Below are 17698 nucleotides of genomic sequence, written 5' to 3'. Positions count from 1 at the left end.
GGCGAGCTGTTAGGACCTAAAGACTGGTCTGCTTTCTTCAGCCTCTTGAGGGGAAGCTAATCTGAACATCCATTTGGGGGGCCTGGCTAAGATCTTAGCCTGGGAGAAAAGGCAGACATGGGGTCCCCATCAAGAACCCCTGGGTGAGGCAGGGGTACCATTGAATCTGTCGATCGCCTCTTGTCGGAGGCCCCCAGTGATGCCACCATCAATCCGCTCATACTTGTAGCCCTCATACTCCAGGAAGTCCTCCAGAAGGTCCAGCATCTTGGTCATCTGCAGGGGACATGGTATGCCTGAGGGGCTGCTACAGAGCAAGGAACCCCATGGGGACATGGGCAGGGACCCCATGACAGCTGGGGGAAGACAGAGCCACCTGCTGAGTGGGGAGATAGGTGAGACCCAGGCAGACCTGACATGGGGCTCTCTGGAGAGCAATGCAGCCTCCAACCTTGAGCCCCGGGGCCACAGCATCCCCCATGCCGGCCCCACAGCCATCTGCCTAAAACACAGCTCTAAGCATGAGCCTCCCTGCTCTCACCTCACAGAAGAAAGTTCCAGCTCCTCACCCTGGCTTTCCAGGCTGGCAGGACTATTTCTCAATGCTTCCCCCATACCACCCCAAATTACCTGGACTCTCCTCCTGGAATGCCCACCCCTTTACTGCCTAGGGAACTCAAACAGCACCTCTTCTGTGAGATTATAAGAAGAGGAAGGCAGGGGCACCTGGGTGGCTCAGTCGTTAAGCATCTGCCTTTGGCTCAGGTCATGATCCTAGGGTCCTGGGATCGAGCCCCACATCGGGCTCCCTGCTCCACAGGAAGCCTGCTTCTCCCTCTCCCACTCCCCCTGCTTGTGTTCCCTCTCTCACTGTGTCTCTCTCTGTCAAATAAATAAATAAAATCTTAAAAAAAAAAAAAAAGAGGAAGGCAGTCCCTTCGGGGCTCCCATACCCCTGTGTACCTCCCTTCATTCTTGAGAGATAGTTCAGCTGGATATAAAACAATCTAGTCCCACAGGGTACTAGAGATTTTGCACTTGTCCCCTGCCCCCTACTGTTGCTGATGAGACCTCTGAGGACAGTCTGATCATCATTCCTCACAGGTACTGAGTCTGAAGTGCTGATTTCCCTGTGATGTGTCTGGGGACCCGTTTGCTTGGATTTATCTATCTCGCTTGGTACTCCAGAGTGCACTTGAGATCTGAGACCTCGTGTCTTTCCCCAGGTCTGCAAACTCACAGAGTCCAGCTTCATCACCGTTTTCTCTACTTCTACGGCTTGTGTCAGAGGATTACTGGAGCCTCCCAAGGGGTCCTCCAGACAATTTATCATTTCTAAGCTCCATCTCTCTCTGCTGCATTCTGGGGAGATCCCTCAGGGCCAGGTCCATTCATCAGCATTGTCTTCACCAGGGTTGAGAGTTTATCCAATCTTTTGAAATGTTTTATTTCAGTTTCAGGCAGATTTTCCTATCCAATTCTCGTTTCATTTCCTCCTGCTTGTACTTAACTGATTTCTTCTTGATTGATGGGTGTTACTCCATTAATTTGAGGATCCTAAACATGTTTGTCTGAAGTCTTTTTCAGGCTGTTCTATTTTTCTTTTCATTCAGATTCTACCTGCTGTTTTGTGGGATGTCTTTTCGTCATGAGTTTTGGAGATGGGGTTTGTCAGCTCGTTTTGGATGGGAGGGCTCTGTCTCTGGAACTTTCCCTCTGTGCACATTTCTAGTTGTGCAGTTCCTTCTACTTGGTCCCTTGAGGCCTCAGCCCAGAATCCTGTCTTATGTCGGCAGGGGGTTGGGGGGATTGTGGATCCAGTCCCAGGCTCGTTCAGCTTTCCCCAAATCCCTCGGCCTCCCATGGGCCCATGATGGGATCGGGGGCTGCAGGCAGGAGCAGCTGTTCCCACTTTAGTACACAGAGGAGACACATCCTACTTTGTGGCTCTGAGCAAGGGGCCTGGCTCAGTCCCACCACACGGAAGCATTTTTACCACCAGGCCTCCACAGGAACACTGCTGTGACTTCCATCACAGAGATGCCCCCAGAACTAAATAACTGTGTCTTTACCTCCATCTCCCACACTGGACTATGAGTGTCTCAAGGACAGGGACTGGCCCCATGCCTAGCACAGAGCCTGACGGAGGACAGATGCAACCAGAGGGAGGAAGGAACGAGGACACAGACCAGCTGACCCCCAAGGCTGCACAGCATGCCTCTGACCACCCAAGAGGAAATGCTGCAAGTACTGGAGAGGGCCTCCTGGCACTGCCCCCATGTGGGCTCCTCCCAAGCCAGCCCCGGGGCCCCTCTGTGGGAAGTCAGGCTGCAAGGGCACTGAGGGCTGTGCTCCCAGCTGGCAGGGGTGCCCTCTGCAGGGTGCGGGGTGGAGGCTGGGGGAGGCAGAGGTCGGCCAGCCACCCAGGGCCAGCTCACCTGGGAGAAGATGAGCACACGGTGCCCTTCGTCCCGCAGCTTCTTGAGCATCTTCTGCAGAAGCATGAGCTTGCCTGAAGACTTGACCAGGGAGCTGCCATCATAGGAGCCATTGGGCAAGACAGGGGCCTCCTGCAGACACAGCAGAAGTTGGGGCACTGGGGGGCTTCCCCTCTCCCCTCTGGCTCTGCACCAAAGAGGCCCACAGGGATGGACAGAGGCCCAGTAACGGGCTGAGCACAGAGCCCGAGTTCGGCTCAGGCCAGGCTCAGCAGAGGCGGACGGGCCTCGCATCTCACGGGCCCCTCCCCAGCACAGCGTTCCCAGGCAGAGCCAGACTGGGCGGCCCGCCCTCCATCTCCCCCTGCTGGCACTCCACCAAGGCACCGGGGACATCAGCGAACAAGCGGATGACAGAGTCTTAAGCTAAGCCGGCCTTCCCAGAAGGAATTATGCCTGGTCTCTGGGGTCACTGGAGGGCGCATCCTGGCCAGGCCAGCCCCTGAACCCGCTGGGCAGGACGTCAGTCCAAGGGCACCTGCCGTGCCAGAGTGGCGAGAGCCATCTGGGGTGGCCTCAAGTGCAGATCACCCACAGCATGGCCCCCTGCGCCTCACTCTGCTGTCCGGGGGGAGGACGTATCCCCTGCGGAGGGTTTCGGTGAGAACCAGAATAGTAGTGTGGGTGGTGACAAGAACAGCAACGCCAGGCTCTCTGCGAGGGCACACTTCACGTGCACCTCCGCATCTGGTCCTTACCCTCTCAGGCAGATGCTACTGTCCCATTTTAGTGAGGAAAAAGCTGAGGCTCAGAGAAGGACTGCTGGCTTTCCTGAGACCACAGGGCCGGAGCTGGTGTCCGACCTGGGGTCTAGTCTCTCACCCAGGACCGCACATCACAATCACCTGGGGCCCCACTCAGGCCTTCCTGACTCCCTTAGTGACTGAGTGCAACCAGATCAGCCTGGGGTCCCCTGCTGCGGAGGCTGGAGGGGACCTTGGGGTGCCCCACTGCCCCCCACTACTTTATGGTCATGAGGAGGGGCCAAGGGAAGGAGAGGGCCTGCCTGAGCAGCGGATGGAGGTAGGTTTTCAGAAACCTGGCATAATGGGGACCCACATCACCTCTAAGTCCTCATCCTCGGGGAGGGCTGAGGGCTGAGCGCCTGCCACCACAGCCAGGGCTACCGTGGCAGCCACGCACACTCACCACATGGGCAAAGGGAACCTACGACAGCAGCCTCACGCCCTGACCGTGGTGTCACGGGTACCTACTTACAGTGGCCACGGGGCGGCCACGGGGACCTACCACGGCAGCCACGGGGAAGAGGTAGGGGTGGTTGCAACACTTCTTCAGATCCATCATGATGTTGAGCAGCGACACCTGGTTCCCACCCCCCTTGGAGTTGAGTGCCTCGAAGTTCCGCGTGAGGATGAACTTGTAGTACTTCCTGCAGCAGGGCAAGGAGGAAAGGCAGGCTGGACAGCAGGGCCACGGCAGCCTCTGAGAGCACGCTCTGCAGGGAGGCCAGGGGCTGCCAGTCCTGCACCATTCACAGACAGACCAGGGGAGACCTGCGAGGTGAAGCCACAGGCCTGGAGTCACCCAGCAAGTTCCTGGGGACATTGCAAGGACTCGGGCGGCCCCAAGCCTGGCCGGCTGAACAGGTCGAAGAAGGAAGTGTGTGCAAAAGGTGAGTCGAGGCGTCGGTGGGGCCGGAGAGCCTTCCCACCACCCTGGGAAGCAGTGCAGGAAGGCTAGGTCAGACCTTCTGGGAGAAGACAAGCCCAGGGGACATGAGGCACGCTGCTCTGTGGCAGGGCCCCAACGGGCAGAGCGCCCACTCACTTCTGCATCTGGCTCAGCTCCACACGAACGATCAGCTCGGTCTTGGCCGGCATGTTCTTGAATACATCAGCCTTGAGCCGCCTCAGCATGTGTGGCCCCAGCAGGTCGTGTAGCTTCTTGATCTGGTCTTCCTTGGAGATATCGGCAAACTCCTCCAGGAAGCCCTCCAGATTGCTGCAAGAAAGAACTGGGATGAGAGCCAGGAGCAGGGGACGGAACCAAGCCAAAGCCGTCTGCAGAGGGAGCCAGGATTGGGGTGCGGGGGACCAGAGGGTCACAGGGCAGGCGGTTGGCTGGTGGGCCTGGGAGCCTTAGCCCTGCCCTAGGTGTCCATCTGAGCCCATGCCCCACCCCCAACCTCTCAGCACAGCTCTCTCAGCCAAATAGGATACCTTCCTCTCCTCAAAGCTGTCCTGGGCACGAAGTCTCTAGAACTCTTTACCCATATTACAGAAAAGGAAACGGAGGCTGATGGGGGCCCAAGGTTGTATGGTCCAGCCTGCCCTCCAATCTATATCACCTGATTCCAAAGTCAGCACTGTCCACCCTGAAACCCCCATTCTGAGCCGGAAAATGGGGTAGGTGAAGACAAGGAGGCTGGGGAAGGAGACCCCAGGACTCCCACTGGCCAGGGCTGTGTGTTCACCCCCATATCTGCCAGCACCCCCCGTCTTCTGCCCCCATCACGGTCACCCGTGCGGTCACTGGGGTTTCCGTGGAGAGGAAGGAACAAGCCAGGGTATGGGGGCGAGGACGGGAGTCCCAGAGGACCCCCGGGGTTCTCCTGGGGCAGAGCCGAGGGACAGTCGCCATATTCGGGGCAGCTGCTGTCCCCTGAGCACTCTGTACGTGCAGCACTATGGCCCCTCCCGCGCAGGCACTTGAGGTGGGCTTGCTAACGCTCCCATTTTACTGATGAGGAAACCAAGTTCCAGCGAGCAGCCCCGGCACCGGCCTCGGACCCTGACGCTTCTCCCCTGGCTGCCCGCCTGCCCCCACCCTGGCCGGGCCCACTGACTCACTTGAACCTCTCTGGAGTCAGGAAGTTGAGGAGATGGAACAGCTCCTCTAGGTTGTTCTGAAGGGGGGTCCCCGTCAGCAGCAGCTTGTAATCGATCTTGTAGCTGTTCAAGACCCTAAAGAACTTTGGGGGAGAGGAGGCCCGTCAGGGGGAGCGGGGCGGCTCCAGGGGCCAGCAGCCGGCACCCAGCACCACCTACCTTGGACTGGTTGTTCTTGAGCCGGTGGGCCTCGTCCACCACTAGGCAGGCCCACTCGATGGAGCCCAGAATGGCCTGGTCGATGGTGATGAGCTCGTAGGAGGTGAGCAGGACATGAAATTTGATCTGCACTTCTTTCTGGAGGGGGAGAAGAGCATCTGGGAGGCGAGCAGGTAGGGTCTCCAGAGACAAGGAGGCATGGAGGAGGGGTGGACAGGACCTCCCCCAAAGAGCCCAGGGAGGCCCTGGGACTGAGAGGAAGGGCAGAGGGGTCAGCTGAGGCCCAGAGCCCCGCACGACCATGGATGGACAGCCGTGGGGAGCAAGCCCGCGCTGAGCTCTTCACGCCCCGCTCATCCTCACAGGCCACTCCCGCTACGCCGTCCCTGTCCCCATTTACAGCGCGCAGGGTCTCAGGCTGGGTAAGATCCCCCGGGTCCCTGTGGCCAATGGATGGCAGAGTGAGGATTCGAACAGAGAAGTGGTCCTCGCGCTCGGGTTTAAACGCTCTGCAGTTGCCGACTTGAAATTCGTAGTCATTATATGGTTGGGGATGGTGGAGCCCCGGCTGCCCTGCCCAGCAAACACCGACGCCTCACAACCTCGTGGGGAACAGGCCTGGGCATGAGAGGCATTCACCCCGAGACCAGCCCCAAGCTGAGGGACATGACATTAAATAGCCAATAAAAACCACCATCATGGAGAGAGGAGGAGCACGGAATAATGGGAAAAGCTGTTTCCTGCACTTGAACCAGGGGCCCCATATCTTTGTCCTTCACTGGGCCCCACAAAGGAGGGAGCCCGTCCTGGCCAAACCAAGCCTGGCTCTCCCCGCGACCGGCGTCCCTATGGGAAGGGACCAGAGAGGGGCAGAGGGGCATCTCTGGGTTTGCACCCAGCCCTGTCCTTTGGAGCTAGACCTCAGTCAAGTTAAATAATAACCTCTTGAGCCTCAGTCTCCCTTCTGGTAAAAAGGGCGCAATCCTGTCTATGTGAGGAATGCCACAAGAATCCAAACAGCACAGGCTGTTCCTCACAAAATGACACACGGAGTCCTCCCAAGATCCAACACTGCCATTCAGGGTATGACCCAAAAGGCCCCAAAGAAGCAGAAGCAGGGATTTGAACAAACGTTGGCACATCCACATTTATAGCATTTTCACAAGAGCCAAAATGTGGAAACAACCCAAGCGTCTGTGGATAGATGAATGCATACAGATTTCAAAATGCGGTCTTTTCACACAGTGGGACGTTATTCGGCCTTAAGAAGGAAGGACATTCGGACCCCGTGTTACCACAGGGATGAGCTTGATGACGTTATGCTCAGTGAGGGAACCGGTCACAAAAAAGGATATGCTGTACCATTCCACTTGAACGAGGTACTGAGAATATCGAAATCAGAGCGAGAGAGCTGGGTGGGTGCCAGGAGCTGGGCAGGGGGACGGGAGTTCCTGCTTGCTGGGGACCGAGTTTTGGTTTTGCAAGATGACAAGGTTCTGGAGGCGGAGGATGGTGATGGTTGCCCGGAAAAGGTGAACGTACTTAATGCCCCTGAACTGCACACCTCAAAATGGTTATGACAGTAGATTTTTATGTTTGTGTATTTTACCACAATTTTTAATTTTTATTGATTTCTTAAGATTTATTTATTTATTTTAGAGAGAGAGAGAGCACGCGCGCGCAGTGGGGAGGGGCAGAGGAAGAGGGAGAGAAACCCAAGCAGACACCACACTGAGCGCAGAGCCCGACGTGGGGCTTGATCTCACAACCCTGAGATCAGACCTGAGCTGAAACCAAGAGTTGGATGCTTAACTGACTGAGCCACCCAGGCACCCCTATTTTACCACAACTTTTATCGCTTCTCGGCCTTTTGGCTAAGATCAAGTGTAAAAATAAAAGAGATGAGTCTGCAGAGTGTCCAGCACGTCACAGGGCCCCAGCGTGAGCTCAGGAGAGGTTTTCTGTGACTAATTGTCCCACAGGCCCATCATCTGACCCCTCCGGGGTCACTGAGTCATCCCCTCATCCAACAAATAGTCACCCTGGGGCCACAGCTGTTCCAAGACGCTAGAGCAGGCTGGTGTAAGAACCCCCCGGGCTCCTGGGAGGCGACTGCCAGCCCCCCAGTGCCACAGCTAACCTAAGTGCTAAGATGAGTTAAGGGCCTACCATGTGCCACCACGATCCTGAGTGTTCCTCAAAGTGCAGACTGGGGACCAGAGGCATCCACATCTCCTGGGACTTTGTCACAAATGCAGAGTCTCAGGCCCCACCCCAGAGCTGCAGGATCAGAACCTGCTCTTCAACAAGACCCACAGTGACCCGTGGACACAGTCAAGACTGAGAGACCCTGCCTAGCTCAGTCAACCCTCCACAACTCTGGGGGCTGGGTCTGTTAGCTCAGTTTGCTGAGAAGAATTTGAGGCACAGAGAGGTCACACAGCTGATGTACTAGGTTGAATTGTGCACCCCCCCCAAATCCGTGTCCACCCAGCACCTCGGGATGTGACCCTTTTAGGAGCGATGGTCTTTGCAGGGATAAGCAATTGCGATGAGATCATCTGGATCAGGACATGGAGCCTTTCTGGGGTCCCCCCCCGGGGATGAGGGGCACTCACCTTCATGCGGAACACCTTCTTCCCACTCCGAATGGCGTTGTCCTCAAAAGAAAACTCATTCTCCCGGATCACGGAGCGGCTCTCCTTGTCCCCCGTGTAGGTGACCACATAGAAGTCGGGTGCCCACATCTCAAACTCGCGCTCCCAGTTGATGATGGTGGACAGGGGCGCACTGACCAGGTAGGGCCCCTTGGAGTGCCCCTGGAGACAGGCAGACGGAAGCGGTGGGGCTGCCTGCCCTCGGCCAGTGCTGGCCACCCCCCCCGCCCCGGGACCCCCGCCCTGGCCCGCGCACCTCCTTGTACAGGGAGTAGAGGAAGACGATGGTCTGCACGGTCTTGCCCAGCCCCATCTCGTCAGCCAGGATGGTGTCTGTGCCCTGGGCCCAGGAGAAGCGCAGCCAGTTGAGGCCCTCCAGCTGGTATGGGTGCAGTGTGCCTCCCGTGGAGTCGATGTACCAAGGCTGCTTGTCAAACTTGACCGTGGGCTGCAGAGGGGGCAGAGGTCCAGACACACCCTGAACCCTGGGCACCGCAGCCCAGCCCCAGGGCTTGGCACACACTGTTCCTTCCACCCGCAATACTATTCTCACTCCTCTCATCCCTGCCAACTTATTCATCCTTCAGGTCTTGGCTGGAGCACCTCTTCCTTCAGGAAGCCCTCCCTGACTCCCAGTCTGGCTTAGGTGTTCCCATGTCCTCCTGGGGCAGCCCTGTACGTTTCCAGTGGGGTCGTTTCCTGATTGTTGGATTCTCTGACTTTGAGCCCAGGTTGTGGTCATCACACTCGTTCTGTTCCCCGCTGCCGCCTCTGTGCCCCACGTGATACCTGGGACATGGTGGACACTTGGTCAACATGTTTGGTGCATGCCTGAGGTGCTTCCTCCCCTTGATCCTAAACATCACCCTCTGTGTCCTTTATAGCCTGCAGCTCAAGACTGCCTCCCCCATGAAGTCCTCCAGATGTTCCAGGCCCATTTGCCCTTCCCTGGCAATCCCCAGCTCCAGGCTGAACCCCCATGTTCTATGGGCCTGGGGGAGATGGACACTTCTTGACATGGGGCCAGAGTCCTTGTTCCAACAGCTGGCGGACACCCCAGAGAAGTTTGCTAAATGGATAAAGGTCAACCTTCCACACCCTGATGGGCTCACAGCTGGGGGTGGGGCCAGTTGGGGGATGTATTTTGTATGCTGAGCAGAGACTATGTGCTCCCCAGTTTGTGCACAGGTAACCCACAGTTCAAACTCACAGGAGGCCAAGGCCTCTGTCCCCCGGGAGCTGCCCCTCTGCATCAGGCTGGCAGACCCAGACCCCGGGGTTGAGCTCTCCCCGGCGGGGAGGGCCTGGGTCTTCGTCACCTTGTCCCGTCAGCTGCCGGGCTGAAGTGGACGGAACCAGACGGGCCCTGGCACTCCGCTCCCGCAGGACACTCCATCCTCCACGGCCAAGCCTGGGGTGGCAGGACCCAGCAACCCCACCCCTTCCCCCCCTCCCCGCTCACATCCACAATGGGTGTGTCTGGTGGCTTCTCCTGTTTATCATCCTTCAGCTTCTTGCCCTTCTTGACCAGCCTCTTGGGCAGCCTAGCATCCTCACCCAGCATCAGCTCCCTGGGAAAGAGCAGGGGAGGCGGATGAGCCAAGCTCGGGCCGGCAGGAGGCGGCAGCCTGGGGACAGCCCTGCGGCCCACGCACCTGTGGCCCCAGTAGGCCTGCTTCAGGTTGTCATAGTAGGGGATGTCGATGTCGTCGATCTCCCAGGTGCACTGGTCATAGGGCAGGTCTTTCCACTTGATCAGGTAGTGCACATCCCCCTTCTTGTCAAAGCTGCAACACAGCACACAGGTGGTGGGGGAGGGGCAGGCCGCTGGGAGAGGGGCTGCGGGGTGCGGGGGGGCTGCAGGGGGAGTCCGAAAGGACACCTCACAGGATGCAAAACCCCCCACTCCCACAGGCCCTGGGGAGCTAGTGCGAGGGATGAGGGCCCAGGGGGGTGGCAGAGCCCAAGAGGGACAGGTGAGAGGCCATGCTCACAGAGGAGCTAGGAGCCAGCGACATTCCCATCCCCCATCACAGTGAGGCGTCCCATCCAGGCAGGGGGTCTGGACACCGCAATTCTGCATTTCTGAGTTGGACAGTCCTCTCCCCTGACCCTAGGCCTTTCTATTTTCACTTAAAAAATTCAAAGGACCAGGGGCGCCTGGGTGGCTCAGTCGTTAAGCGTCTGCCTTCGGCTCAGGTCATGATCCCAGAGTCCTGGGATCAAGTCCCGCATCGGGCTCCCTGCTCCGCGGGAAGCCTGCTTCTCCCTCTCCCACTCCCCCTGCTTGTGTTCCTGCTCTCGCTATGTCTCTCTCTGTCAAAAAAATAAATAAAATCTTTAAAAAAAAAAAAAAATTCAAAGGACCAGAGGCATGCCCATCCTGGTCCCATCTCTGCCAAGTAAATTAGGACAGATTCCCACACGTGAGGGGGGGTGACCTCTTCTGGAGACCCCTGGGGATGCAGGGACTTGATGAGCAAGCTAGCAGCCCAGAAGGGGTGCTCCAGAGAAGCACCTTGCTCTTCAGCTTGATTCTGGCTGCTGGGATGGTCCTCGAAGCCTCCCACCCACCCTGAGCTGAGTGGGTAACCAAGCTTGGGGAGCACAGTGTGGTGAGGGGAGCCATGGCTCCCCAAAAGGGCTGGGGCTGCAGCTAGCCTGGGGACCATTAAGAGAAAGACCAACCCCCATCGCCATGGAAACTGATGTTTTTTTTTAATAAATAGTCATTACTCAGACTTGGGGTAATAAATGTGCGGAAAATTCACCGGCCCTGCCTTGGAGGTAGGAAGGAAGATTGCCATATATGTTTTTAAAATGCAGTTTAATAAAGGTAAAAAAAACTTGGGTCAGTTCAGTGGAGGGGGGACTCAGGTTTGCATAGGATCTAACCCTCTTTTCATAAGTTGTTCTCAGGGGAGCCTGGGCGGCTCAGTCGGTTAAGCGACTGACTTCATTCAGCTCAAGTCATGATCTCAGGGTCCTGGGATCGAGCCCCGCATCGAGCCCCGTGTGTCCCATGTGTCCCGTGTGCCCCGTGTGTGTCAGGCTCCACGCTCAGTGGGGAGTCTGCTTCTCCCTCTCCCTCTGCCCCTCCCCCGACTCATGCTCTCGCACGAGCACACTCTCTCTTTCTCTCTCTCTCTCTCAAAAAAAAAAAAGAGTTGCTCTCAGTGAGGGCTGGGGATAGGCAGACGGCAGGCAGCTTTTCCAGCCCCGCCTGCCCGCCGCTTACTGAGGGCTGTTCTAGTGGGGCTGGCATGCTCCCTTGGCCCTCGCCACAGCCCTGCAGGGTTCTCTCGTGATCCCAATTCACATGAGAAACACAGAGGCACAGAGCCCAGAAAACAGGGAGCCAGGGTTAGAATCTGGGCCTGGCTCAGGTTCTTAACCTCTGCACTACCCAGCTCCCGCCACTCAGGACACCTGTGGTCAGCTGGCCCTAAGCCCCTCCCGGGCAGGGCCCATCGGGTCAAGACCAGGAGGCAAGTGAAGGCTCCGAGCCTCCCCCTGCACCCGCCTGTCGGCCTGCTGGTTCTCAAGCACCTGAGTTCAAGAATCAGCCAGAGCTCCCACTGCTCCCCAAACCAAAGCCACACTCCAGGGGCCCTGGTCTCCGTCCAGCTTTCTGCAGCCTCTGATCACTGTCACCCAGGGCGTTTCCAGATTTCTCAACCAAGAGTTGTCTCAGGGCATGGGGGTTTGGGATAGTGGCTAAGAAAGCAAGTCCTACCCTCCTAACCCACTAGGTTCAAATCCCACCTCCACCGCCTCTTGGCTGTGTGACTTTGGCCAAGTAACTTAACCTCGCTGTGCCTGTCTGCACATCAATAAAAGAGGTAGAAATGAAATGTCTACCTGTCAGGGTAGATAGTGCTCAGTAGTGTTAGTTGCTGTTCTAAAGGAGGATCAAATGTGCACACAGCCCCACACTTGACGCCACTTTTGTCCCCAGGACCCTCCTCCAGGTATCAGGGCCCCGGCTCTGGCAGAAGCCCGGGAGCACAAGCATCCTGACCCGCTGATGGTCCCACTCCGTGCAAGTGCCACAGGCTGTTCATGAAGTTGCCCCTTTACACATATGACTTCGGAGCTGTACTCCCACCGTGAGTAAGAACACACGTGCATGCATGTGCCTGCGTGCATCAGACGACCCCCTCCAGCCGGGCAGTCAAATCGCCGACAGTGGGGGCCCCCCATCTCTTCTTCCCGCCCCCACCACACGCACACGCAGCCCCGCGCCCAGTCCACAGAGTGCAGGAGCTGCTGCGTCCCCGACCTGCGGCCACCTCACCGGGCACCCACCTGTGGTTCAGGATGCGGTGGATCATCATCCACTCGGGCTTGATGCCATAGCGGTAGAAGCGCTCCTCCATCTTGGCATAGAGAGGGTCTTTGTTCTTCCTTTTCTCGCTCTTGCCATCCTCATCGCCAGAGCCGTAGTCAAAGGGCGGCGGCTCGTCCATGTCGTTCTTTCTTTGGTAGTTGCGGTACATGACCGTGTGGTATAGCTCCAGCTGCTTGCACAGCGGCCCAGGTCACGGGGCGGATGGGCCACGGCTCCCCCATGTCCCCGACCCGGCCCCCCCCAGCCGGGGTCCCACGCAGGACAACCTCCCCTTCAGCCTCCCCCTCCCTGCCTCCCGACAGTGCCCCACACTCAGCGCTAGGCAGCCCCTCTCAGGACCAGAGCCTTAGCACAGCCATACCTGCCCGTTCCGGGGGGCCTCACCTGAAGCTCCTTCACCCAGGAGCAGTGCCAGTAGGAGAGCCCAGCCCACTTGACAAAGAACTCTCTCTCCGGAATGCCCTCCAGGGGCTTGGGTGGGGGGACACCAGGCTCCACGTCGGGCCCCGGCAGCCCCACCATGAAGGGGGCGGGGGGCTCTGTCCACCTCCAGTGTAGGATCCGCTGGACTTTGCCTTTCAGCGGGGGGCACTGTGGACAGAGGAGGATCCCCAAGTTCAAGGCTTAGCCAAAGGGCCCCACCCTGAGGCTCTGGGGACATCAGGCTGTCCCAAGGCTCTCTCCAACAAGCTGCCCTGCTCCCCAGGTCAGCACCACCGTGACTCCACAATACTGCCCTGTCCTCAGGAGCCCGCACATGCTGCACACACAGGAGATGGGCAACGTGGGTGTGTGCACGTGCACGCACACGCACGCACACGCACGCACATGCACACACGCCAGAAGCCCGGATGCACACCGGGGACTGGGGCTGGCCACAGCACAGCCCAGGATCCAGAGGGTGGGAAATCCAGCACTGGGGGTGGGCCTGGGGGACAACTGGGAGCATGGGCGCCTTCTAATGCATACAGCCACCAGGGGTGGGGTGGGGGGCGCTCTCCTCTCCCTGCCTCCTGCCCTCTCACCGCCCCCAGCCCTGGGACGGGAGGCAGGTCCAGGGAGGGTCTGAGTGGGCAGTTCTGCTGTGCGGCTTGAGACAAGTCACCTTACTCCCTGAGCCCGTTTTATCATCTAAAAATGGAATGACAAAGGCCAGTACTCGGCAACTCGGAGAGCGGTAAAGGGATCCCCAACCCACAGCGGCTGTGAGGGTGGTGGTACGGTTACCACCACCTGTCTCTTCACTACGGCTCAGGGAAAACTGCGTCTGGGTCTCAACGGGGTCGAGACGCAGAGAGGGTCTTAGTGAGGCGGGGGGGCGGGACTCGGGGGGGGGTGGGGGCACTGTGGGGGGCGGGGACTCCGGTGGACACTGCAAGGGGCGGGGCCCAGAACGTCGCGGATCGGGCCTCGGCCGGCAGAGACCGGGCCCCCCGGTGGGCGGGGCTTTTGTGGGTGGGCGGGGCTTTTGTGGGTGGGCGGGGCTTAGCCCTACAGAGGCAGAGCCTTTGGTGGACGGGGCTGCGCTGGCGGGCGTGGCCTGGAGAGACACGGGCGGGGCTTGTGGGTGGGCGTGGCCCGGGCCGGTGGAAGCGAGGCCTTTGTGGGCAGGGCCTGCCGGGGGCGTGGCCTAGGTGGGCGGGGCAGTGAGGTGCCAGGAGAGGGGCCTGGGGTGGGGCGGCGCGGGCGGCGCGGGCGGCGCGGGGCGGGCGTAACACTCACAGTACAGCGCGGGCAGAGCCATTCACCGTTTGGGATCTCGGGCAGCGGCGGGTTGAGGCAGTGCAGGTGGTAGGAGGAGGGGCACGCGTCGCAGCAGAGCAGTTCACCCCCGTCCTTGCACACGCGGCAGAACTCCATGTGGTCGTCCTCCTCCTCCTCGCAGCCGCCCTCCTCCTCGTCGTCCTCGTCGTCCTTTGGCTCCCACTGGATCCCCTCCTTCTCCTGGAGGGGAGAATCCGGGTGGAGGCACTTCGGGCCGGGCCCCCCTCCAGCACGGTGTGACTCCCTCCCTCCCGCGCGCGCCTCTCCCATTCTACACCTCCCCACTGGCTGCGCGATCCGGGAGCCAGGCACCGGCCGCGCCCCCGCCCCAGAGCCTCTGCCACGGGCTTACACAGTGGGGACAGCTCCACTTGCCCTCGGGAGCCTTCTCCAGCTCTGGATCAAGGCAGACGAGGTGGTAGGCCCGCGGGCAGGTGTCACACAGGATAATCTCCCCGCCCTGCTGGCACACCTCACAGTAGTCCTGGTGGTCCGTCTCGTAGCCATCACCATCGTCAACTGGGGAGGGGGCAGAGGCGGTTGTGGAGGACCTGGTCCCCACTCCCAATGCCCAACCAATCTCCACCCCAGGCTGGACCGGTCCCCGGTAGGTGTTTAGTAGGTGTTGGATGAATGGATGGTGGATGGACAGGTGGGGTGAATAAATGTCTGAGGAAAGGCTGAGGGGGTAAAGGGGTGGAGAGAGGGTTGGAAGTAAAAGGGAGGGAGGGAGGAGGGTGGGTGGGGGGCTGGGAGGGGATAATGGGTTAGAGGGTGGATTTTGCAGGAGGTTAAGAAGCAGTTCCTTCTCCTGTGCAAACGCCCCCAGGGGGCCTACACCAAAAGTCCCTAATTTAGCCTCACTGGGACAAGACCCCTCCCCTGACCACAGAGACCAACGGGGTGAGGAAACACAGGTGAACTGCCTGGCCGAGGCCAGGAGAGGCTGAGGCATGAGGATGGCCTCCCCTGCTAACCAAGGGGGGCTCTGCACCCCACCCCTTCTACCAGGACAGCCATGGAACCCCGGGAAGTCCTACTCCTCTTCTTCTTGCGCCGCCTCTTGCTCTTCTTCCCCAGGGCTGTGGAGCCCTCAGAGCGCATGGAGGAGCTGTGGATGCTGGCGCTGTCGAAGTCGGACTCCTCCCGCTCATCTTCCTCGCTCTGCGGGGGGGGGGGGGGGGGGGGGATGGTGAGTTTAGAGCCCGCCCTGGGGGCTCATCCCAAGGGCCTCACTGGCTTGGGCAGAGGATGGGGTAGGGCAGGGCATGGTGGAGGCTCCAGAGGCACGGTGTTCTCTGTGGTTCATCTCATCTCCACCTGGTTAGAAACCCCAAAGGTCCCACCCACCAGTCTAGCCTGATATCCTACCACCTTCCCCAAGCCCTGCTCTCCAGCCCTCAGACACAACCCACATTTCCCATACCTTTCCCCCAGGCCCTGCTCTCCACCCTGCCAAACTCCTACACCTCCCTCAAGGAAAAGCCCTAAACACCTCCTCCAAGGAGCCTTCCCAGATTTCTCCTTAACTGGACCCGTTGCACAGCCTGTGTGCCAGGTCTGGTCTGTCCCATCTGCCTGTCATTAGTTCTCTCCCAGTGTATCTCCCAAACACCCTCCAGACTGTGAACACCTCCGGAGCAGGGCCCACCGTGGCTGAGCCGAGAACCAAGCACACAAAAATGTGCTCAACAAATATTTGCTGAGCTGAGCTGGAGCACCAGCTCCAGGCTGGGTCACACCTGCTGCTCTGTGCTCCCCTCTGGAGCAGCTAAACTCAAATCCTGTCATTTGCCTCTACCAAGGGACAAAGAAATGGCTTCCAACTCTGCCTCTCTACAGAGATGGGGCAAGGTATGGGAAACAGGTGCCCTGTGGGGGTGGGGGAGGGTATGAATGCTCCCCTCCCCATAGAGAAGGGAGGGCCAAAGGCTCAGATGGGGACTTAGGGTCAGTCTGAAGTGCCAGAGCTGGCCCTGGAAGGGCAAGGGAGGGTCAGAGCTCCAGCCCAGCCTGATCCTGCCTACCTGCCACCTTCCTGAGGCCCAGCCTCCCAGCAGACCTGGTCATGCAGGCCCCATCAGGACTCCTAAGGGCCAGCTGATTCTCCCACCTGCTACCCAGATGGAGCAGAGCCAGAACTGAGCCCTCAGCCCAGCAAGGTAGACAGGGGAGCTCCCTGCCCAGAGTCCTGATTCAGGAGAGTGGACTAACAGCCCTGCATTCCAGTCACCCTGCCTTCACATGGCACACACGTGCACGCACACGTTCACACACATGCAGAATGCATCTGAAGGCTGCTCACACACCCACGCACATGGCCAAGTACATGTGGTCTCTCTGTCTCTCACACTCACATATCCCAGTCCACCCTATCACACACACATTTACACACTCACACACTCATGCTCACAGATACATGCATTCCCATTCACACACACTTGTGCTCACACACATTCCAGTCCACTCACATTTACACACACACTCATGTTCACAAATACACATGCTCCTATTCACACACACTCATGCTCACACACATTCCAGTCCACTCACACATTTATACACTCCTACACTCACGCTCACAAATCCACATTCCCATTCACGCTCACACACATTCCAGTCCACCTTCTCACACACACACACACACACACTCACCGAGGAGCCTTTCTTCCTCTTGTTGCTGATCCCTCCAAAGCGGAACTTGAGCCCGGCTACCTTTCTCCCCTTGCCCTTTTTCTTCGCATCCTTGGACCCTTTGATCTTCTTCCTCACTCCTGGCCCTGCAAAGTGACAGTGGATAATCCACACCTGCCGCGGCTCGCTCGCCCAGTGCCATGATTTCGGTCAGCCCCCCAGGGACTACACAAGAGAAGGGTCGCTCTGCCACCGCCGCTTTCCAGATGAGAAGGCTGAGCAGTGAGTCCTTGCGTAAGAGTGACACAGCAAGCAAGGGGGAGCCAGCAAGTAGCCCCCACTCCATCTCTGCTCCGGCCACCACTGCCCCGGTTCCATGAATGGCGGAACTGCCAGCCGTCTTGGGAACAGCCCTGTCCTATCCCAACTCCCCCGAAAAGAGCTGTCCCCAATGAAGCCATGGGCCCCGGTGGCCAGCAGGGCCACCAAGGGCACACCCACCCCTCTGTGGTCCAAACCTGGGCCCTGGAGGGCAAGAAGCCCTTTCCCCAGCCGCCAGCCTCCAGGTCATCCCCGGGCCCAGGCAACGCTGGCACCACTCAAGACTGCCCCCCACCTGTGCCCATCACCCACCACAAACACCAGCTCCCAGGTGGCCAGCAGGGTTGAGGCTGTTTTTTTGGAGACAGCCACAGGACAATTAGCCACCTGGGGAGTAATGACCCCTCAGCAGCCTCTCCCACCGGGCTGAGCAGGGAAGATGGGGCCCTGGTTGCACGTGGCCTT

General features: G+C 58.9%; 1 protein-coding gene across 1 annotated transcript in view; it reads right to left on the bottom strand.

The window, feature by feature from the left end:
- Positions 1-17698, bottom strand: part of CHD5 (chromodomain helicase DNA binding protein 5) — a 59556-nt gene that overhangs the window by 22859 nt on the left and 18999 nt on the right. The window contains 16 exon segments of the mRNA XM_032394927.1: positions 159-276; positions 2439-2570; positions 3747-3888; positions 4287-4460; positions 5309-5430; positions 5507-5644; positions 8125-8325; positions 8420-8611; positions 9626-9734; positions 9819-9950; positions 12472-12683; positions 12899-13105; positions 14237-14458; positions 14631-14797; positions 15319-15442; positions 16934-17058. Coding sequence (XP_032250818.1) covers positions 159-276; positions 2439-2570; positions 3747-3888; positions 4287-4460; positions 5309-5430; positions 5507-5644; positions 8125-8325; positions 8420-8611; positions 9626-9734; positions 9819-9950; positions 12472-12683; positions 12899-13105; positions 14237-14458; positions 14631-14797; positions 15319-15442; positions 16934-17058 — 2517 coding nt within the window.

The sequence above is a fragment of the Phoca vitulina genome, unplaced genomic scaffold (genome assembly GCF_004348235.1).
Source record: "Phoca vitulina isolate PV1807 unplaced genomic scaffold, GSC_HSeal_1.0 scaffold2, whole genome shotgun sequence".
Lineage (NCBI taxonomy): Eukaryota > Metazoa > Chordata > Mammalia > Carnivora > Phocidae > Phoca > Phoca vitulina.
This window is presented reverse-complemented; position numbering and strand designations above follow the sequence as displayed.